This window comes from Talpa europaea (genome assembly GCF_964194135.1).
Source record: "Talpa europaea genome assembly, chromosome: 6".
Classification (NCBI taxonomy): Eukaryota; Metazoa; Chordata; class Mammalia; order Eulipotyphla; family Talpidae; genus Talpa; species Talpa europaea.
The window spans coordinates 2758849-2781353 of NC_140072.1; the positions used below are offsets into that span (position 1 = coordinate 2758849).

The window sequence follows — 22505 nt, forward strand, 5'->3', positions numbered from 1 at the left end:
GCAGGGAGGAGGAGCATCAGTAGACCTACATAACCTTATGGTCCCAAGAGGAAAGATCTGGAAGAGCCCCTGAAGCCCTGGCCCACCCTGTGGCTCCCCAGAGCCCCTGGACAGGGGGAACTCGGGACTCTCCCCCGCCCTCCCGTGGGCTCCGTGAGGAGTGTGCACCTGGCGAGCTGGGCTCTCTTAATATTCTTTGCTGTTTTAGTTACACATTTGGATTTTAACCCCTTTTCCTGCCTTCACGGTTCAATAATCTCTCTCAGTGAGGGATGACCGAGGGGTTGAAAGTTGTCCGTCATGTTCATTTAAAAACAGCCCAAATAACCCCAAACTACTGCACGAAAGGGCAAGAGGCGGCTGGGTCTCTCCTGCTGTGTAGAACCAAAATCCTGCCGCCCCTTACTAGCCTTCTATAAAAGTCAGTCTCCCGGCTCTGTCCATACCAGGGGCCGTACTCTGGTCTCTTTGCTGATCAAAGGGAAAACAAAAGAAACCTTATTTTAGCTCCCATGTTCCGAAACTTTAGGTCTCACTCTCCTTTCCTCATATTGTTGAGACTCCCTATTAAGCGGCTAATTTGTCCATCATCGGTCCTGTGCCAGGAAAGCCTATCCTGGCCTTGACCACCAGATGACAGACTGGTAATCAGTGCTGGACCCGCGAATTCCAGGTGCTCCCACATGCACCCCGAAGTCTTCCCACAAATGACTGAAATCCCCGCTGATAAATCATAGCTCCTCCCTCCCTTTCTTTACACACACACTGCTTCACACGCAAATCTTCCCTCAGAAAGCCCTGTACACGCTCCTCCCCGGGGATGGCCGCCCTCACCGCCGCTCCCTCAATGCCAACTCTAAAGTCCCTGTCTCTGCAAAGCCTCCCCGAGGTTTCTGTTCCTTTGAGTCACACAGCATTTGGTTCATAACAACCTAATGGAACCTGTCGTTTACACTGTGTTTCTTTCATTTCTCATGCACACTCCTGATGACAAAGCACTAAAGGACAAAATCTCTAGCTCTCAGCTTTGCGCTTCCCCACGCTGCCCGGCGCAGTGCCTCACACATCCGAAACTTTCAAATATAGTTGCCAACTTAAAGGTGGGCCTCCCAGGATTTTTGGACACCAAATTAGTCTCTTAAGGTCTTTCACTAATAACTACATTTTACGTATGCCTCACATTAGTTCTTTTTCTTAGTATTTTAAAAAAAACTGTCCTAATTTCAGGGCAACCTGTATAAAAAGTCTACTCCAAAAGGTATCTGGGTCTCTCCAAGTCACTTATCAAATGAGCAACTCTCCTCCACTCAAGCCTACTCTACACCAAAAATGCATTCAACTCAACACCTCAGGGCTGAAGCACAGTTACTTAGAGCCATCATGAAAACTGTCCGAGAGGCACAAAATAAATATTCCTTGTCAGAGCTAGCTTGCTAGAGAACAGAAAAATCTTGCGGTAATTCTGAAAGGCTGCAGGATGACCAACTGCCAAGTAACACCTGAACAGGAAAAGAGACTGAAACATGCTGAGAGTCCCCAAAGTAATATTCCTTACTTCCCAAAGTAAGAGGAAAACTTCCCATTAACATATGGAATTCCTGTGCGCTTTCCCTTGATCAGAGCCAACGCTGTCAGTGGCCATCACCACACGTCACAGATGCCCACCGCTATTTTTAAGGCAGAAAACTCCTTGAGCCCAAAGGCAATTCCGTTCACAGAGCTTTGGTTAGAGCCTCCCCAGGGCAGGCAGGGAGCGGAAGCCAGGGGAAAAGCAGGTATCATAAAATCTTTCCCTCACAAAGTAAATAATCTCAAATAGTTCTCCACCGCAGGGTAGATTCTGGATTGTCTTTGCCACTTTATACACCATCGCCATGACTTTGTTCATTTTACCTGTTACTTGTGCTGGAAAAACAAGCTTAAAAGTTGATTTTCCTGCCTCTCAAACCCAACGGGACAGAGAGGGGTTGGGAGGGAAAGCAGCAGCACTTCCCTCTCGAAGACACACCACGGAGCGCGCTTGTCTTCTGACCCACCTACACATGTGCACAAATCAGTCAAAAAACACAGGCCTCTTGTAGCGGCGCTTGAAAAAATGGGAAACAATCAGTTCCTATTTTATTAGCAAGATGACTCTTGGCAGTATCAAAATATTTTAACACTCCAGGAGACGGTGCCGGTATTTAAGTTTTAAGCACGTATCTCAGAGACAGGCAGATCCGTGCAATGACAAAGCTAAAACCCTTCTCTCTCATGAATGAGGGTGAACCACGGCAGTCACCCACTCCACCCTATGCCCACCCGTGCCGCGGGTGGCCAGTTCAAAAATTCGGAGAGCTGTCCTTGCCTCCGCTCCACCAAGACACAAATTCCACACAACACCTTAGTGCTGAAGCACAGTTGTGCAGCGCAAGAAAATGCTGTTAATGCTGACATTCATCATTCTATTCCCCAGATTTACCTGCGCCTTTTTCACACTCGCTGGACCCCACCCCTCCCCGGCCTCCACAAGGGCAAAGCTCCTGAGGCCGGCTCCCTTGCAAGGAGGCACCTGCTCAGATTTTCGAGGTGAACTTCCATCACCAGGTTCGGGACGAACACCTACCACGCTGCCCAGGTACCGTCTAGCGGAGATACCCCGAACCTGCGTCCCAGCGCAGCCTGGAGCCTGTGAGCCGCCGGAACACACCGGGGGGCTCTCCCGGAGTTTGAAGGAGAGCCGCAGCCCGGGGCGGGCCAGCCTGGGTGTTTCCAAGTTCCACCGCGCGGGAGAACCCCGGCGCGCTCGGGACAGAGGCGCTCCCCGGGCCGGGCGGCCCCGCGGTCTCCGGAGCTGCAGGGGCGCCGCCAGGAGGCCCCGGCCCCCCGCGCCCCCGGCCCCCCGCGCCCCCGGCCCCCCGCCGCCGCGCGCCGAGCCCGCCTCACCAGGACGGTGGTGCAAATGGACCTCAGCTCGGACTCCACCTTCTCCCGATAGTCCTTGATGAGCTGCAGCTTCTTGTCCGAGGCGTCCGTCTTCTGCTCGATGCTCGAGATGACGCGCCAGGCGGAGCGGCGGCCGCCCACCACGTTCTTGTAGGCCACGGACAGCAGGTTGCGCTCCTCGTTGGACAGCTCGGCGCCCTGCTCCGTCACGGCCTTCATGCAGGTGGCCATGTCGTCGTAGCGCTCGGCCTGCTCGGCCAGCTTGGCCTTCTGGATCAGCTCCGTCTTCTCCATGGGCGGCGCGCGCGGGGCTCCGACCCGGGCGAGGCTGCGGGGGCGCGGGGGGCGCGCGTCAGACAATGCCCCGCGCCGCCGCGCCCCTTTGTCCGCCCGCGCGCGCCCCACTTGAATTTCCCTCCCGCCGCCGCGCCCGGCGCCGCCAGGCCGAGGTCCCCGGGGCGCGGGGGGGCGCGGGGGCCCCGGGGCGGGAGGCCGCGCCCGCCGCGCGCCGCCGGCCCAAGATGGAAGCGGCCGTTGGCCGCCCCTTCCCGCCGGGCCGCCCGGGCCGCGGGGAGGCCGCCCCCGCCCCGCCCGCGCCCCGCCGCCCCCGCGGCCCCCGCCCGCCGCCCGCCCGCCGGGGCCCGGGGCCGCCGGCCTCACCTTGTCGTGTCCGCGGCCGCGGCGCGAGTCCCACCACTTTGATCCGCTCGGGGCTTTAGCCGAGGACCCTCCCGTCGCAGCCTACCCCGCCGCCGAGGGGCGGGCCGTCGCGCGGCGCCCTCGCTCCCGCCCCCCAATGGCGCGCCGCCCTGCCCCGCGGTCCCGCCTCCCTCCCCGCCCCTGGCCAATGAGGGCCGAGCGCGCGGAAGGGGGCAGGGGGCGGGGCGGGGGAGCGGAGGCTGGGAGGGCGGGTCGGCCCGGGGAAGTTCGGTTGGCCGGCAGGCTGCGGCTCGGCCACGGGGTTTCCTCCAATTAGATCCAGGGTACAAGGACGTCACTGTTGCCATGGCGATGCTGCTACCAACGCCCCTCGCCGCCCGCCACCCCCGGCGCTGCGGGGCGCGGCGCGGGAGCGCCCGGCGGGAGACCCGTCCTGCGGCGGCCCCGGCCCGGCGCTGCCCCCGCGGGCCGCGCGCGCCCGGATCCGCCGGCGGGTGACACCCCCGCGGCCGAGCGGCCCGCAGCCCCCCCGCCGCCTTCCCGCCGCGGCAGAGGCCGGGCGCCCGCGACCCGAAACAGCCTTTCCAGACGTTTCCGCGAGGCTGCGGATGGGGGACCCCTCGGCCCGGAGAAAGCGCGCCGCTCCCTCCCCTGGTGATGCGAGTTTGGGGGCCGCGCCTGAACCCTAGAACCGCCTTGTAAAATTCCCGGGAAGGTCCAGGCAGGTCTCTCTGGCAGTGCCAGGTAGTGCGATTTTCCTTCAAACGGGGACTGCCATGAATGACAATTTAGAGGAAAACGACTACTCCCTCCCCCCCCATAAATGTATAAGCAGAAAGCAGTAGCTTTTATGTGTCTTTCCAGCCTCCAGGTTATGCATCTAAAGACACATCTTGCACATCTCTGACTGACGCGTGCACAGTTGTTGTTTCCTGGTGTCCTTTTTGAAGGACTCTTGAGAGGCCAAACTCCCCGCACGTGGGCTTCTGGCTTCCCCCTAGTGACCCTCTGAGGTGAGGAGGACTGCCCAGGCGCCTCACATGTGGGGTTCTTGCTTTCTCATTAAACTAGACACTCCCTTCAGCCACTCCCTCTCTCCTGGCACTTTCCAGGGGACCTGGCCTCCAAATAAGGTGACCGTCCTGGGCGTCTAGGAAGCGGCTTCTGTGCCTTCTGATGAGCCCCCCCTCGGCTCCCCAACACACGCACAATGATGCTGGTTCTAGCACATCCACAGAGAGTGGGTCGTTGAAACCCAAGAATGTCACCACCAGAAAGAATTTCTAATTCTGGGAGGAGACCCCGGGAGATCTGGCGAAACTCGAGAATGGAAGAGCTGAGCGTGCAGGCAGATGGCCGGAGAAGGTGTGGACTTTCCAGAAACCTGAACTCCCTCCCAGCTGCCCCTCCCTGTCCTGACTTGTAAAGGTTGCTTTGTGCTTTGACAGACAGGAGAGGTCTGGGTTGGAAAGGGCCTGTGTTTTAATGCAGGAATGCCTTACTGTGTCCAGTGTTCTAGTGGAGAGCTCTGCTGTTATTTCTGGAATCCCTGGGGCCGGACTGCAGACACAAGAGTGTTTATGGCCGTGTGGGCTGGGGTGGAGCCGGACACCAAGAAATCCCAGTGGAAAGAATTTGCATGTGGAAGGTCAGATAAAATGCTTTCTGTATGACCAGTGAATTTCAAGCTTACTGAAATTAGAGACAAACCAGGCAAGAGGAGAAATCAGTGGGGTGGATGGATGATGGAGACCCTTGAGGGGAGTTATCAGGGGGCTGAACCCCTGTAGCAGTCTGGGATGCGCTGCCATCTCCCCAGGTGACCTTAGTCACATCTAGGTTTTTTTGTTGTTTTGGGGATTTTTTTTTTCTGCTTTCGTTACTCAGTCCTTAAAATTTCTGCTTTCTTTCAAGCATCGCATATTTACTGAGCATAACTCATATAGCTCTGATCATCTGGGATCACGGGTGAAAAGTGCTTTGAATCAATGGCACAGACTAAAATGGTAAAGTGTTTTAGGAGAGTCCGGAAGAATAGGTGCGTAGCTAATGACCGCTGCACGTGACAGGACTCAGGTAGGAGAAGATAGAAGTTCTGGAGCCTGAATTCCCCAGACACACAGAGAGATGACACGTTTGCGTCATTCTTTGTGTCTGTCAAGCACTTTTAAATCTTTTGCAAGTACTAACACATTTGTTCTGCTCCGTGACACTACAGAGTGCTTGCTTTCACGGCCAAGGTCTCCATTTCATAGATAAGAAAAGTGAGGCACAGAAATTATGCGTCACACAGTGAGGGGCAGAGCCTGGACAGAGCAGAGTCAAGTCTGGGGCCAAAGCCCACCCGGAGACATTCTCAGTGCTCTGAAGACTCTAGGAAAGATCAGATAACTTTGTCCTCCAGGAGTTTCATCCTAGAAAATAGGAACCATGTGGAGGAGAGAAGTTGAGGGAACCAACTGCTAACAAAGAAAGCACTGAGAAGTTATTACTCTGTTTATTTGCCGGGTTTGTTATTTTTGCTAAATTACTTGGTGAGAAGAAGCTTCTGGGGGAGAAGCACACTGAATTTGAATCCAGAAAAGTCTAAATCCCAGCCTTGCTATTTATTTGGGTTCGACCTTGGACATCACGATCCTTTTTGAACCTGTTTCCTGATCTGATAAAGGAACCCCTACCTCAAAGAGTCCTCAGTGGAGGCCCCACAGGACAACGCCGGCCAGCTTACACATGTTCAGTAAATACTGCCTCCTCCTTCTTCCCCTCTGCTGGGGTGGGGCCCAGGGGGAGGAGAGAGACCCCTATCAGGCAGCCAGGAAACTCTGAGCCTATGAAACTTTGGTGAAGGATTATTTCTTGAATCGTGTTTTGGTTAGTGGGGTTAATGATGGAATTCAGCAGCATCTCAGCCCTGGAACGAGAGAAAATTCCCCAGCAAGTGTCCTTCCAACTTCATCTGCAACATTTGCTCTTCCTGGATCCACAACAGCTTTCAGACTCGCCCTGACACATCGGTCCTCCAGGGTCCCCAGCCCCCCAGCCCACCCTGTAATTTTGGAATTTGAATTTGCTAGTTCTTTATAATTTCTCTCTCTCTCTCTCTCTTCCTCTCTCCCCACAGACACACACACATACAGTGAGTCTTCACTCATCATCATCGACAGGTTCTTGGAAACTGTGACTTGAAGCGAGACCACACCTAACATGAGCAGTCCCCGCATAAGTCAGTGTGTTCAGTGAAGCCTGGGTTTCTTTCCTCTCACCGGAGTCTGCACAAGGTGATACTGAAGAAGCTTTGAGCACCTGCTGTGCTCTCGGAAGGGCCGTCCCAACCCTTAACTTGGCTCGGTTTTCCTTAGTTCATTCACCACAATATTAAATAGATCTACCACGTGCCAGCCACTGGGGAGGATTCCCAAAATGATGAAGGCACTGGCCAGAGAGCACCGAGTACGGACCTGGAGCTTCCTTTTCAGCTCTCATGTGTCCGGTCCCTGATTTCTAAGCCCACGGCACCCACAAAGGCTTGTTTACGAAAGTAGAGTAGAATTATTCTGGGGAGTCCCCCCTTCTCCCCTAACGATTCTGAGTCAAGGAGGAGCTGGGGCTTCAGGGATCCTGCGGGCAGGCCGGGATCCAGGCTACTTCTAAAATCTGTGCCAGGTGAACAGTTCGCAGGTGGAAAAAATAAATTTTAAAACTGATGAAAAAGCTCAAGAGGCTGGTGTGACTTAGTGGAAGGGCACACGAGCCACACGTCTCAGGCAGGGCTGGGAATATAGCAGTGAGCCTCGATCACAAACACAGAAATGTTCATTATGTCTTATTTTTTTGTTTTCTCCATCCATCCATCCATCCATCCATCCATCCATCCATCCATCCATTCCTCCCTCCCTCTGCCTCTCTGTTTTTATCCATGTATCTAACTATGTATCTAGCCTCTGTCAATACATATTTATTTATCTACATATCTACATAATTTTTAATGTCCAGAGTGTTTTCTTTTCAGTTTTGGTATATAAAGCAACAAATCTTCAATCATCTCCCAACTTATGACTCATTTGCAGACAATTCAGGACAACTGAATGGGTGAATGGACACAGGGCAGCTGGAACAATGCACACAGGAATTGATTGTGTGGTCCTCACACAAAGTGCGATGGGAGTCGGGAGGAGGGAGACATGAATGTGGGCTGGAGCGACTGCAGATTTCAGCCTCCAAAGTTCTGCGGAGAAACATTCAGGCCAGGAAAAAGGGGGAAGTGCAGAGACCATGATGGTTTATGTTTCTGACCTTCCCCCACTCGGGTAGAAGCTTCTGGAAGGCAGGAGGGCCACAGCTCCTGGGCAGGAGTCAGCCTTGGACAGGGCTGTACCCCGAGAGGGTGGCCCTGGATGTCATGTCGGGCCGCAGATCCCCGGGGAAACTAGTGATGTTCGCCTCCAGGCCCCTTCAGCTGGGTGATCTCGTGACACAGGCAGCCTGACTTTGAAGCGACTTCCCTGCACAAAACCTTCTAGCGGCAGCTCGGGGCTGGACTGGAAGCCTGGATTCTCCTGCCTGTCAGCTGCACTGCTCACCAGAAATGTGCTCTCACACATTACCTAACTAACCTGGGCCTCAGTTTCCCCCTTTATAAAATGGGGTGATCGTAATCCTACCTACTTCTTTGGGTTGTTATGTGGCTGGCTGCAGTAACGCCGGAAAGTGCCGTGACCACTAGCACACGTGTTTGCTGGTTAGACAGATTCAACTCAAATCTTTGACTCTTAAGCCCCCCGGGAGCCTCCCCCACCTCCACTCCTGGCTTCTCTCCTGGCTCCCTGCTCCTGCTTTGCTTGTGCTTCCAACCCTTCTGACCTTTTCTCCAGTGCTTCCTCTCGGCCAGCTCTTCGGCTCCTCTCTGCTCCCAGCTGGTTGAGCCCCCACCTCACGCGTGTCCAGACCCCGCCTGGCTGAGGGCATCAGGGAGGCAGAGCTACGTGCCCACCTAGCAGAGTGCTCGGCAGGGGCTTTGGGTGCCAAGAAACATGTGCCAGGATGGACGAATTAACCCAGGCTGGAAGAAGGAGTCCCAGCCAGGCTTGCGGTGGCCACAGGCCCGACTGAGCCCAGGCCTGCTCAGGACATCTTCATGCTCTGGTCAGGGTCCAGCCCCACTGGGGACCTGGGGGACTCTAGCTGGGAAAGGCTGGAAGCTCCAGGGCCCCCGCCAGCCATCCCTCCTCAGTCCCTTCCAGCTGCAAACCCCAGTTGCACTGAACACCAGGCCATTTCCCTTATTTTGGAGGGAAAGACTCATTCGGAGGATGAATAAACCTCAGACCATTTCTCTTCTGGTTTCTTAAAAGCAGAATAAGCACAGGGAAGAAACTGGCGGGGAGAGGGTGGGGCGGTTCACCCATCCAACAAAGCTTGTTCCATCAAAAGCCACCCCTGGAAGAAAGTGGATCCCTACTACCTGCCCTGCTATTAGCATCCACAGGTGCTCCGAGACGCGATCGCTGGGATCGATGTGGACGAGCAAAGGCTCCCCAGCCACACCCGGGCCTGCAGCGCTGAGACTCAGCCGGAGTGACGAAGCCAGAGCCGCTTCGAGGGCCGGCACAGGGGCAGATTCTGACTTGGGTTCACACAGAATGCAGTAGCCACGGCCTCGGGTGCCCCGCCAGCTTCCTGAAAAATAAAGGGGAAGGACAGCAGCGGGTCTCTTCTGGAGCCCATGAGCCCAAATAAAAGAGATTTTTTTTTTTTTAAATTTAGGACGTCGGTGAAATGAGAATTTAGTCATAGTCAGCCATTTGGGGTCTTTGATGGGAAGTGGTCGCTGCCACACAGACACCCCTGGGAGACCGGAGAGGCTGCTGCGGACGCCCAGCCTGGACGTGAGAGGAGGCAGCTGGGGGCTGGCAGCCCTTCCACTCCCCAGGTCTGGTCCAGGTGCCACAGGCCCTCAGGGCCTCCGAACCTTCAGCATTAAAAGCACAGTTAGCTGGTAGCAGCTCAGAAAGCAACAGTTTCCTCTCCTGCCTGAAGACTGGGGTGCCAGCTTGGGCAAGGGTAATTTCTGCATCAGAGTCCTTAGTTGCAAGTAACAGAAACAGACTCATTGGCTGATAGATAAGACCATCACTCCCCACCCATGGTGAGGGGGCCTGGCCAGCCTGGGCGGGCAACGGGAAGGGATTGTGGCCGAGTCACCGCAGACCCCGCACAGAGATGCTGAAATCTGAGGGGGCCTTGCCACCTCTCCTCCCCCAAGGGATTCTCTGCAATTTTGCTTCTGTGGGTCACTGTCTCCAGATTTACAACCCTCGGTGGGGTGTCTGGCCAAGTCTGAGTCAGGTGACACACCTTGCTAGGAGACAAGCTGAGGCAGGCGAGTCTGGAATCCACGTTCCAGAGAGGAAGTGGACTTGGCCTCCCCCTGAGACTCAGAACATGCGAAATTCCTCAAAAGAAGGGGTCTCAGACCCTGGGCAGTCCCAAAGTAGCCCCTGTCTCCCGCCATGAGGCCTGGGTACTGGGCTGCCTGGAGGAGAAGAGCAAACGCCTTGGGGCAAGTCTTGGTCTGCATCTCACACTCTCTCCCAAGACCAGGCGGGAGGCTCTGGGACCCTCAACACCCCTTCCTGAAAGGCCGACCTCGCCAAAATTGACCTCCTCCTGGACCCACAAATGTCTCTCTCTTGCTGAAGGCACTAATCCACCTCTAGATTGCATCATGTATTTTAGAAATGAATTACTTCATTTGTGTATGTCTTGTAAAGCTCCCCCAGGATGGAGACAAAAATCTTATTCATTAAACAGTTAACAAACATTTACTGAGTGTCTGCTGGGCAGGGGGTGGGGCCCAGGGGACAAAGACAGGGCCTGTGCCTGGGAGAAGCTGGTCACATCTGGTGCCAGGTGTGCGGAGGTGTGAAGGCTGCGCAGGGAGGCGCCGATTTGAGAGGGTCTTCCCTCTAGGGGAGGGGAAGCAGCGCACCCCAGAGAAGGAACAACCTGGACAGAGAAAAGGCCTGTTGTGTCGGGTCACAGATGTGGCCTTGGTGTGTGTGTGGCAAGCAAGGACGAGGAGGCCGCAGCTGGGGCTGGGACCACCTTCTGGGGGGCCTGCATGTCTCTCCTGAGAGCTTAAGGAACCACCAGATACTCTATTTTTGTTTTTATTGTGGTAAAAGACATAACCTAGAATGGTTTTAACCATGTTGGAGGGCACGGTTCAGTGGCATTAAAGTGTATCCATGTGGGCCTCCCCGGTGGCGCAGCGGTAGAGCGCTGGGTTGCAAAGCTGCCCACGGCCTCTGCAGCGCTGGTTCGATCCCTGGCTGCTCCCCAGCCACCGGAGGAGGGTCCCACATGGCGTGCAGACCTCTCCTGCCACCCACTGCTCCCCTCAGCAGTGTACTTCGGTCCTTCTGCCTGCTCTGCTCCCCGCTCTGGCTCTGGTGAATTCTCTCAACCTCCCGCGCTTCTGACTGTACCCAGTGCTTGTATAAACAAAACACACAAACAGATAAATAAATAAATAAAACATGCCTCTATAAAAAAAAAAAAAGTGTATCCATGTTATTGTGCGTCTGTCCCCTTCCTCCGCCTCCAGAGCTTTTTCATCTTCCCAAATAAAACTGCGCACATTAAATAACCCCTGTTCCTCTCCCCCCAAACTCTGCCACCCTGGATCCTATTTTCTGTCCCTCTCATCAGATACTTTTAAGCAAAAGAATGACCGAATGGACTTTTCTAGAAGGATCCTTCTGCCTAGCAGATGAAGGATGGGCTAGAAGACCTAAGGTAGAAAGAAATTTCAGAAAATTCCAGAAGAGCTAGAGAGGCTGACAGGAGGGGATGGAATGGTTCAGAGATACTGATCGGTAGATATGGGAGTCAAGAGTCATGCAAGATGATTCCGGGGGGACTTTTTCTACTTTATTTTCTCTATATTGACCCTCAAACCCTTTCTTGAGTGAGGAAAAAAGATTTATGATCCTATAAAATTGATTTTTGAATAATCCTCTGACCCAAAGGACTCACAAATATTTCAAAATTACAGCCCAAACAGATGGCGCAGCACACACTCCCTGCACTGTGGCAGCGGGGCCGATGACCTCGGAGAGATTTGACAAAATCGACCTGTGCTTGATTTTATTTATTTATTTATTTGTTTGTTTGTTTATTTTTTTTTAAAGATTTATTTTTATTTATTTATACAAGCACTGGGTACAGTCAGAAGCATGGGAGAGTGAGAGAATTCACCAGAGCCAGAACAGGGAGCAGAGCAGGCAGAAGGACTGAAGGACACTGCTGAGGGGAGCAGCGGGCAGCAGGAGAGGTCTGCGCGCCATGTGGGACCCTCCTCGGGTGGCCGGGGAGCAGCCGGGGATCGAACCAGCGCCTCAGAGGCCGCGGGCAGCCTCGCAACCCAGCGCTCAACCGCTGCGCCAACGGGGAGGCCCTGTGCTTGATTTTATAAGAGAAGTAAGTTACAAGAGTAGCTGCTGGTCATTAAATGTCCACTGCAGTTCAGATCAGTGTCTGTGCTGGGAGAATGATCTGAAGTTGCATTCAGAACACAACGTGTAGGGTCTAGAGTGGATCTCAGAAGACCTGGACTCCAGCCCAGTCCTGCCAGCTGCTTGGTCCTGGGCAAGGGACTTAACCTCTCTTCAGTAAAGTGGTTGTTGTGAGAATTAAATGAGCTGAGTTGTGTAAAGCAGGAGAGGAGTGTGTGACCCACAGTCAGTACTTAGGCTGGCCGCTGGTGATGGTGGTGTTGGTGATGGTGGTGGTGGCGATGATGGTGAAGATAATGATGGTGGTGATGACAATCAACTTGCAGGGATCATTCAGCGCAGAAACCCTGTGCTTTGCAGCTGTTGCTGGGAGGGAGATGGAATTGTCCATTTCTTATCATTTTACATAAGGGAGCTTTCCCTCCCCTTGTGGGGTTTCTCTCCTTCCCTGAAGACTTGGACTCAATTTTTCTAGCAAAGACAAGCAATAACACTGTACACATTTCTGCCAGCCTCATTCTCTCCCTGCTCATTGCTTCTCTGCACTTGCTTTGGTCCTGGCTCACCTGCCCAAGCCTTCCTTAGCAGCTGTTTCCGTTGGTGCCCCTGTGATACCTGACTCTCCTGCTGGGTCTGGGGGCACAAGGGGCGGAGGAGCCGGGCCCGCTCTCTTCGTCCCGTTCTCACACACCTGCTTTCCCTCCGAGCCTGTGCACCAGCTTGTCTCTCTGCCTCCCATGCCCCTTTGAGCCCCCGCAGCAGCCTCCTATACATCCAAAAACTAGGACGATGGGCCCCATCCCTCAGACTGAGTGTGCAGAGCAAATCCTTCAGAGCTGAGATGCTTGCTTATTTATTTAGGAACTGATGTGGGCTGTGAGGGAACACTCAGGACAAAGAAGTCCAGAAGCTCCTCTGAAGTTCAGAGCATTGACGGGAAGCCCGTGGCTTGTCGAAGACACTTCTATGCCACACGTGTCATTCCTAGTTAGAGAAAGGACGAAACCAGCCATAAGCACCAAGTCCTCCCACCACCTCCCTCAGCAGCCACCTGCCAGCTGTTCAGAGCGGTGCCCCTGCGCCCCGACTGCCAGCGGGGTGCCGACCCTGTTCTCTCGCTGGCTTCACGTCATCTTGTGAGTTGTTTCTGGACCAAGCCTGTTCTGTTTCAGTGTCACCTCAGATGCCGTGGACCCATCAGCACTCTGCAGGCTGCAGGCTTGCTGGGGCGCAGAGACAGCGAATACAGGAGATGAGAGGCTGTGCGGGCCCTGGCTTCTCTGGGAAGTGCTGGTCTCTGCGCGCTGGAGTTTGCGGAGTCAGAAGTAAGGGACAGAGTGGTGGGCGATGCCTGCGCTGAGCACCTTGCCCAGCGCCTAGCCTCCAGGTGACAGCTCACTCCTCAGGGCCGAGGGGCAGCTGACCCACAGGCCCAAGATTGGGTGGCATCTCATGCCCAGGCCCACTTCTCGCTACCTCCACTCCAGTTCAGGGCACCATCTTCTTAACTGGACACGGGGGCCAGCACTTCTGCCCAGCCTATGTGGGATGGTGGGTCCCACCTCTGCACTCTTTGGTACCTTAATTATATGGGTTCATGGGCCACACCCAGGTATGCTGTTAGAAAGATGAGATGCACGGCTCTAAGAGTTACATGCTGGCGACTTTGATAAGGTCACCTGCCTTTTCTGAGCCTTTATTTTTGCAATAGCAAAAAAGGTGACCTGGGATGTCACTACGGTAGCTGCTGACCTTAGGTGGCTGCTGGAGACTTGCATCATGGCTGGTGCCTACTGCAGTGTGTGTGTCCCAGGCTGCTGGGACAACGGTAAACAGAGACACTTGGGGGGGTGCGTTTCCACCCTGGTGCAGCCGGCACTGGAGACCTGCAGAGTGCGGGGACCCTCCTCCTGATGTCACACTCACGGGGACTCTGGACACCTGGCAGGCCAGGGCTGCTGGGCCAGCAGCCTCCTGGGGCCAGGCCTGCTCCTGATGTAGCGTCCTGATGGCACAGCCCAGGAGAGGGCGTGCCGCCTGCCCACACGGGGACAGCGGGAGGGGACTGTGCCGGCCCATCTTCTAGGTCCCTTACTGCCCACTGCCACTGGGAGACCTCAGAGAGCAGCTCCTTCCACAGGTCATCTTGCCCATCTCTAGGATGTTCTGGCCTCCCAGCTGGAGGGGAAAACGAGACCCCCGCCCTGGAGGAGCTGAGCCTGCCGCTGTGACGTAGCAAACACGCAGGAGTGTCAGCCGGTGTCCCCCCAGCCTGGCGGTGGAGGAGGCCCAGAAGCAAGGGGGTCAGAGTTCCAGGGGCTGCTGAGTCTCAGACTTTTTAGTGAGCTGGCGCTCTTCCCCTGGAAGATGCAGCTGCTGAGCCCGGGAGGCCCCCACAGCGCCCCTCATCTGGGCCCCATCCACCCAGAGCTGGTGTCAGAAGCAGAGTTTCTAGGCTCTTCCGCTCCAGAAGGGCACACTTTAAAAGACCAGCTTCTCCCTTTTCACTCACGTATTTAATCCATTCACTAACAAAGGCTTATCTACATCACGTCAATAATAGCTCATGAATACAGGTAGTATTTGTCACATCAGGAAAACCTGAATATAAAGTACATGTCCCCCTGCAGCTGTATCTGCATGTATTTGGTGCAGGTAACACGTAGCATGTATCTTAGACAGAGGACATAGGAGAGCAGTTAGGAGCATGGACTGTGCCTCCAGATTAGCCTGAGTCTGAATCTTAGCTCTGCCACTGACTTGCTGCAACGTCTTGGGTGAATCCCTCAGCCTCACTCTGTGCCTGTTTCTTCTGTTCTTAAATCAGAGTTCCTGCCTGCATCTAGTCAGTGATACAGGGCTCAGAGCAGTCTTCACTCTCACCCTGGAGGGGTGCTGATGAGCATGCGTGTGTCTGTCTGTCTGTCTGTCCACCCACCCACCTGCTCTCTTCTGTCTTGTGCAGCGAGTGTTCACCTTGGATACTCAATATGCTCAGCAGACACGGAGCACCCATGCATTGGCCAGGGCGAGGCCCTGAGCCAAGAATGCAAGTGAGCAAATACAGTCCCTGTTTTCCAGAAGCTGGTGCTGCAGCCCAAGGATAAGAAGTATACACACCCCCCTTAACAGCTCTGTGCCTCGTGGCAAAAAACAAAAACTAAAATAAAACAAAAAACTGTAGCAAGTTACTCAAGTTAGAGAGGCCTTGGGGGTTGTTCTAAGCTCTGTTATTATTTTATGTTTTGAAGAAGTTTGGGTCTTAAATGTTGTGTCTGTCTTCTAAGAAACAGAGGCCAGAATCACTCATCAACATCCCCCACGAGGCTTCCCTGGGCTGCTCCTGACCATGACCTGGGGGAGCCGCCCTGCCTGGGCTCTGAGACTCTCTTACTCCCTGGTCCCCCCAGGAGGAGGTGAGTCTGAGATAAAAACATGGGCCCTGTGGTGGAGGGGGGAGGGCAGAGAGGCACCCAGGGCTCAGGTGCTGCCCCTACGGGGTTTCTTTATAACCTGCAAAAAGCTAAGCAACACGGAGGGGCCATGTGGGGGGGGGCTCTGGAATGTGCCATCTCCAAAGATGAGTAACGTCAGTGGATCCACCGTGCCAGGCTTGGACAGGACACCTGGGGTCCTCAGAATTCTACCCCCAGCTGCATAAAAACATGATGCAGAGCAGGGTCCATGAGACCCCCAAGGCTGTGCAGCTGGCCGGCAGGTGTTAGCTGCCAGGCGGTGATGCAATTTACTGAATCTATTGAGTGCCCACAACGTGCCTGACACTGTCAGGTGCCTGGCATCAGGACATGTGGCTGGGATGCAGAGAGACAGGCCCTCTAACTCAGAAAACTTCCCTTCTGGGGGTGAGGTGGGCAGCCCGGGGGAAACCACATTTCTTTACTCTCTACAAGCTTCCAAAGCTGCCGAGAATCGAGCAGAACAGCAGGGAGACTGTCCTGCTCTCCCTGGCACCCTGGCACCAAGCACACAGTAGGTGCTCAGAGAACTCTGTAAAAGGAGGCCTTGAAAAAATGAGGGCATGAGGACCATCCTGCACCCAGAATGTTAGGATAACAAGTGAGCAGCAGTGGGCCTGCTGGAAAGGCAGCCCCGCCCCTCTCTTCCTGTGTATCTCTATGGTGACCGCGGCCAGCAGTGGCCAAGGTCAAACATGGTCAACCAAGCAGTAATACTTCCAGGGGCTCCAGCAGCTGCATCTTGGGTTGACACCACTGCGAGATCCCTGGTTTTTCACGTTATTCATTTCTGCCCGCTCTCCATCCAAGTCTTGTTATCGTACAAATATAATAAAAACATTAAATGCATTTTTAAGAAAGAAAAACAAACTTTCCCTTTGCCATAGAACTGATTTAATCGCTGCATTTCCCTTGCAGCCTTTGTGGTCTGCACACTTCACACTCAGTGGAAATCATACTATTTGGTATTCTGCTTGCAAAGTCTTTTTTTTTTTTTTTTTTTTAAGCATTTGTTCTTTCATATAGATTTTCTGTGCTCGGGGCCAGTCTTTGTTGACCCGTCCGTTTTCCTCTTAGGACCACGTCACTGAAAAGACAATGGGAGACGTTCTCCTGGCTTCTATGGGGTGTCTGTGCAGAGCTTTGTTTTTCAGAATTCTACAGACTAAGGAGTGAGCGCAGGCACGGAACAGAACAGACTTTTCATACAGATTATTTGTCATGGTATCTAAATGGAGTGTTCTAGCTACAGGAAACCTCCCACCTAAACTGAGTGGACGCAGAGTGGGCGGTGACTCCTGGGCCACGCTCACAGATGTGTGACCTGGGCGGCTCTCCTGATTCCCAGGTAAAGTCCAGGTGGCAGGTAATCCGGGTCGTCCCTCCTCCAGGGTCTGGCTGCTCTGAAGCTTGGTCTTCGCTCTTTCCTCAACACTGAGTGTTCCCCTCGCCCACTTCTGTTGCTGACAAGCGAGAACCCTAGCGGAGAGGTGCCTACCTGGCACCCCTGGTCCAGGACGGCATGGACCTGTGGCACACAGCAGGGGTCAGGACTGCTGAACTGAGTTGAATGGTGTTGATCCCCTTGCAGCCTGGGGAGGGAGGGGCGGGGAGGGCAGAGACAGAGTTATCTGGATGTCTTTGTTGTTTCAACTGAAGGAACACCGGCTCACAGCGTGACGCAGGCTTCAGGGGCACAGCCCATCGGCCAGCAGTGTCCACACTACATCGTGCTCATCACCAGAAGTCCAGTCTCCACCTACCCCGACCCCTTTACTGGGTCCCCCCCACCCTCCTGGTGGCCACTGCTTTGCTCCTTGGTCTGAGCACCGTCTTCAGGGAAGGCGCTGGCCCGAGCGCCACGAGACGCCACACAGAGCTGGGCGGGACCTAACAGGACCCTGGTCTCCAGGGCTTGTTCCCGCCTTGCTGTTAGGCATGAGCCGGATCTGAAGGCCCCATGGATTCTGATCCACTGTCCCCCCTTCCAGGCTCCCCCAAATACCACCTGCTTTACCTCCTGCCTCTCTGTTCAACCCTGATCCCCCAATTCTGTTTTTTGGAGTTCTGTTTGGAGATATTTTGGGATAGTATCTTTCGAGTGCATTAGCTATTAGGTATCTTAAAACTCAGAAACCAGATAGGATTTTTTTTTAAATGGGGGTTTAGAAGAAAGGTGATAGAGCAGGCAATTAAGTTACAGGCTCCCTATGGGGCAAGTGTGAGGCCCAACTCCCTCTCTTTTTCCCAGTGCAGTGTCAGGGCAGCCCGGGCCCCACGCCTACCGGCAGCATTACCAAAGGAGAAACACCTCCCTTCCCATCACACCAACACTCCTCCGACCGCAAACTTGTGGGGTTCCTTCCACACCAGCCAATCCCCCAGCCAGGCGTCCCACGACTTAGTGCAGACCCCACAGATCAAGGCTCAGTCCCACCAGCCCGCCCTTACTGCAGACACCAACAGCGAGTGCTGCGCCCCCAGGTGACCCACACTCTGACTTTGCTGCCAATCGGGGTCCCTATCACTCCCTCCCCAGGTCTGATCATTTGCTCTATTAACACACAACTCACGGACACTGAGAGTTACCGGTTTATGACATAGTAAGGACACAGAGGAGCAGCCAGGTGAAAAGGCCCAGAGGGCGAGATGGAGAAGGGCCCCCCGAGCAGGGGCTCCTGTCCCCCTGGAGTTGGGGTGCATGCAACCAGAAGCTCTCTGAGCCCTTAGCCTTGGGATTTTTACGGACACTTCATCGAGAGGATGATCAGTTATTAAGGCCATCCTGGTCCCTTGTCATCCCGGAGGACGGGGTGGGACTGAAAGGCCCTTACTGGTGACCAGTGACCGGTGACCGGCCTCCATCCTGACCCGACAGACCTGGGCGTCCCTGGCCCAGCACCCTCCCTCCCAGCGTCCTGCCTCTCCCCTCCCGCTTCCTTCTTTCTGAATCTAATCTTTGTTTATCAACATTTTCTCTGCATAAAAGTAGAGAGAATTGCACAGTAACACATCCCTGTGGCCGCTGAAGTGATGAGAACGGTGCCCTCCCCCCTGCACCCCCCTCCCCCCGCCGAAGCGCTGCGGCTCTGCGGGGAGAGCGGCTAACAGGAGGGGGGGCCTATTGCTTCTGGGCTACCCACAGATGAGCCAGAGAAGCCCCCAGCTTCCCAGCCTCATGTGGGCTCATTCTGAGACATGTTCTGGAGAGTTCTTCTGAGGCCACCCCCAGCGCACCCATCCTGCCCTGACCCGTGGTTACTCGGGTGCTGAGGAAGGGCGCCTCCCTCTGTGACTAACACACTTGACTGCGTCTCCTCCCAGGCCATACTCCTTCATCCGTCTCTTCTTCCCGAGCCCCTCTCCAGGCAACCTACCTGCACCCAAACCCTGTGTCAGGCCCTTCTGCTGCTGGGCCACCCACTGGGACTCCTCCTTAGATCAGTGGTGTACATGTCTCCCCAGCCCCGTCCCTTGCTCTCAGGCGTTGGCTTCCTAGTGTGCGCTCTGCCCCACCCGTCGCGGCTGCAGGAGGGCCTGCCAGCACCCTGTGTCTAAACATATTAGGGGGCCTCCCTGGTGGCACAAGGGGTTAAGTACCGCACTATGAAGGGATCCGCAGCCTCTGCAACACGAGTTCGATTCCCGGCTGACCAGGGAGCTACCACAGGGCGCAGCAGACCTCTCCTGTCTCGCCCGCTGCTCCCCTCAGCAGTGGATTTTGGTCAGTCTGCCTGTTCTGCTCCCCACTCTGTCTCTGGTGAATCTTCTCACCCCTCGCATCTCTGACCTGTACCCCAGCTCTTGTGTGCATAAATAAATCTTTAAAAAATATACATATTAGGGCTCTGCCTTGAAAACTGGGGATTCTTACTCTAATGTTGCCTGGTAAGCTATTCTGGAGCTTTGCTCCCTGCGCTTATGTACACACTTTGCCCAGCCTACAGCAGCCTCTGTCTGCAGGGCGCCCGTGATCCTTTTCGCAGGAGGGTTTGCCTCTGCCTGCTGTGCAGCCATCTCACAGCCATCTAGTTTCCCTCCCTCACCAGCTCACTTCTGCTGGGGGTGGAGGTTTAAGGTCCTGGGGGTATCACAAAACCAGAAACTCAAAGGTGCTTTGCTCAGCGGTGGCTGCTGACCCATTTCCCAGGGGCTCAGCCACTGTGCGTGGTGTGGCGGGTCACTGTGCTCTGGCAGGTCCTGTGCAAAGCAGAAAAGCCCATTTGGGACTAGGGGGCAGCACGATGGCTCAATGTTTATTTTTAAACATCATTTTCCTTTAAGGAAATTGAAAAGGAAGGTAGCAAGTATCAACACACATAGTGAAGGCAGAATAAGTACTTTGGGGGGACGATGTTAACAATATGCAAAACTGGAGTCGCATCCTCTGTGGGACGCTCTGGATTTGTTATGGGGTTGCAGAGTGAGAAGGCAGGGGACGGGCAGAGGTGCTGGTGGGCCAGTCCCTGCCTCGCTCTTGCTTTCAGGAAAAGCTGACTCCCAGACTCCACCCAGTGACCTGTCTCTCGAACCTCTGCGGTTTCCTTGCAGCCTAAAGGCTCCTTTACCTGCTGCTCCCCTCTTTCCATAGGAGTTTCCCAGTCCAGGGGCACACCCCCCCATCCCCCACTGCTGTGACTCCTGCCTGCGTTCTCAGCTGGAGAGGACGGACGGGTCTCTAACTCACCCTCTCCTGCCTCCACCTGGACCTTGACCCTCAACACTTCCTGTCTATTCTTTTTGTTCTCTCAAGTTTTATTGGTTTGTTACTCATTTATACAACTATATAATTTCAGGAGCCTGACCTCACCCCTTCACTCGCCCTCACTGACTCCTCCGGCCACAGCCCTGACAACTTCCCTCCTTCCCCACCCCCAGCGCTCTGGCAACCAGTGTATTTTTCATTCTTGTTGTGTTGCACGTTGGTTTTATTTACTGACTGATATTCCGCAAAGGACAGAAACCATCCAGGAAATGTCTTTCACTTTTTGACTTACTTCTCTTAGCATGATCACCTCGAGATCTAGCCACTTTGTTCCAAAAGGCACAATTTCATCTTTTTTTGATAGCTGAGTAGTGTGCCGGTGAGTGCACACCCCAAGTTCCTTCACGCAGCCGTCCATCAGTGGGCACCCGGGTTGGGTCCCTGGCTTGGTTATTGTGGAAAATGCTGCGTGAACACCAGGGTGTGCCATATTGGAAAGACACCAGTCTTTCCATATTGGTGGTTTCGTGCTCTTCGGGTAAATGCCTGGCAGTGGTATTGCTGGGTCACCTGGCATTTCCAGTTGTATTCTTTTGAGAAATTTCTGTATCGTTTTCCATAGAGGATGAAGAAAATTACATTCCCACCAATGTGGGTGAGGGTTCCTTTCTCTCCGCATCGCTCACCCTGCCAGCCCACAGACCCAGCTTCCGCTGGGAGAGAAACAGATGCTGCTGCGTTTTGACACAAGAACTTCAAACTGCACAAGGAGATGGGTCCGGGGTGCTGATGTGGCCCCAGCTTATCACCCACGGTTTCTCTGATCGGGGCATGTGAGAGATATGCCTAGCACTCAAGATGGAAAGATTAGGCAAAGTGCTAATCGCTTTTGGAAATTTACCAAAAGCAACCCCACTTCATATAAGATGGAGGGCCGGTGTTTTCATCACCTGTGGCTTTGGCAGAAACAAGACCTGACAGGCACAGCTTCACCAAATTCTGCAAGAGTTTTTGGGTTTGCTGGATACCATTTGAGAGCATTTCCAAAACGGCATCCTTGGTCTTCTTCTCACCCTGTGCACACTCTCTGTCTGCAAGATCTCATTCATTCCCACGACTTTCGTCTCCGTATTTGGTAAATACCTACTCCATTATTTGAGCAGAGCAGAATGTAACCCGCTGCCACTCAGGTGTGCAAAGTGGGTGCACTCTAAAATGTTTCCATAATTACAATGGTCTTTCTCCAACTGTTGGCCCACCCTCCATTCATTGATTAGTAAAAGATTAACCTACTATCCAATCCTATTATTTAAACATGGTCTCATCTATTCATCTAACTGGCTGCTTTAGGAAATTGTCTTCATGTGGATAGAGGCTCCATCCCTAAGACGCCTATTCCTTTGCCATCTTGGCTCTGAGCTAGTGTCTCAGTGTTTGGGGAAGGACAAGCTTTCCTGGGAGCCACTGAGGAGACTTGGGGTGTCCACCAGTGGTTTCTTGCTGGGCCCCGCCGAGAGGCTGTCTCAGAAGAGCCAGGCGGGAAGGGGCGATGGGGCAACCCTGTGCATAACCCCGTCTCTTCCAGACAAGGGATCCTTTGGCAAGGATGGCTGGAAGAGAACAAGGTTGAGCAAGGACTTGCAGTCAACTCTAGAACTCTCTTTTCCCTGCTTGAAGACAAGGAGACCTATGAAATACCTCCCAGCCCCGCCTGCCCCGGCGGACATTATAGAGGAAGATTTTCAGACCTGCTCCCTTTTGAGAGACCATCTGGAGGGAGACCCCAGAAGCAGGCAGCACCACATGGGGTGACAAATGAAAAAGGGCCCCTCCAGGGAAGCGGACAGCGGGCAGCTTGTGCCCTGGAGACAGGATCTGCAGGTCGTGAGGAGTTAATACCTCTGCAGTTAACGCCGTCAACACCAGTGAGCACTGTCCCTTTGACTTTGCAGGGCTGAAATGGATGGAGCACAGCGAGAATGGTGAGAAGAGCTGGTCTGGGCCAGAACCAGTGACAGTGACACCGACACCAGATGCTTCCGTTCAGGGACTGAGGCTCCGACTAGTGGGTGAAATGGGCTGGTCACTCCAGACCCCCTCTAGAATACTAATTTTATATCTGCAGCGATATTACTGTCTGAGCCCAACGCAAAGTCCAAAGTGCAAGAACCGCCGCAGGAATTGTTTGGGAAGAGACGCGCTGGGGCTGCTACTTCCTTTCAG

General features: G+C 54.2%; 1 protein-coding gene across 2 annotated transcripts in view; it reads right to left on the minus strand.

Moving 5' to 3' along the window:
- YWHAQ (tyrosine 3-monooxygenase/tryptophan 5-monooxygenase activation protein theta) overlaps nt 1-3219 on the minus strand; it is a gene marked incomplete at both ends in the record, with an annotated part of 28849 nt that extends 25630 nt beyond the window's left edge. For both annotated transcript variants that reach the window (XM_084235103.1, XM_084235104.1), the window contains one exon: nt 2926-3219. In XM_084235103.1, the coding sequence (XP_084091229.1) occupies nt 2926-3219 (294 nt within the window). The remainder of the gene's footprint in view (nt 1-2925) is intronic.
- Nucleotides 3220-22505: the final 19286 nt, after the last annotated feature.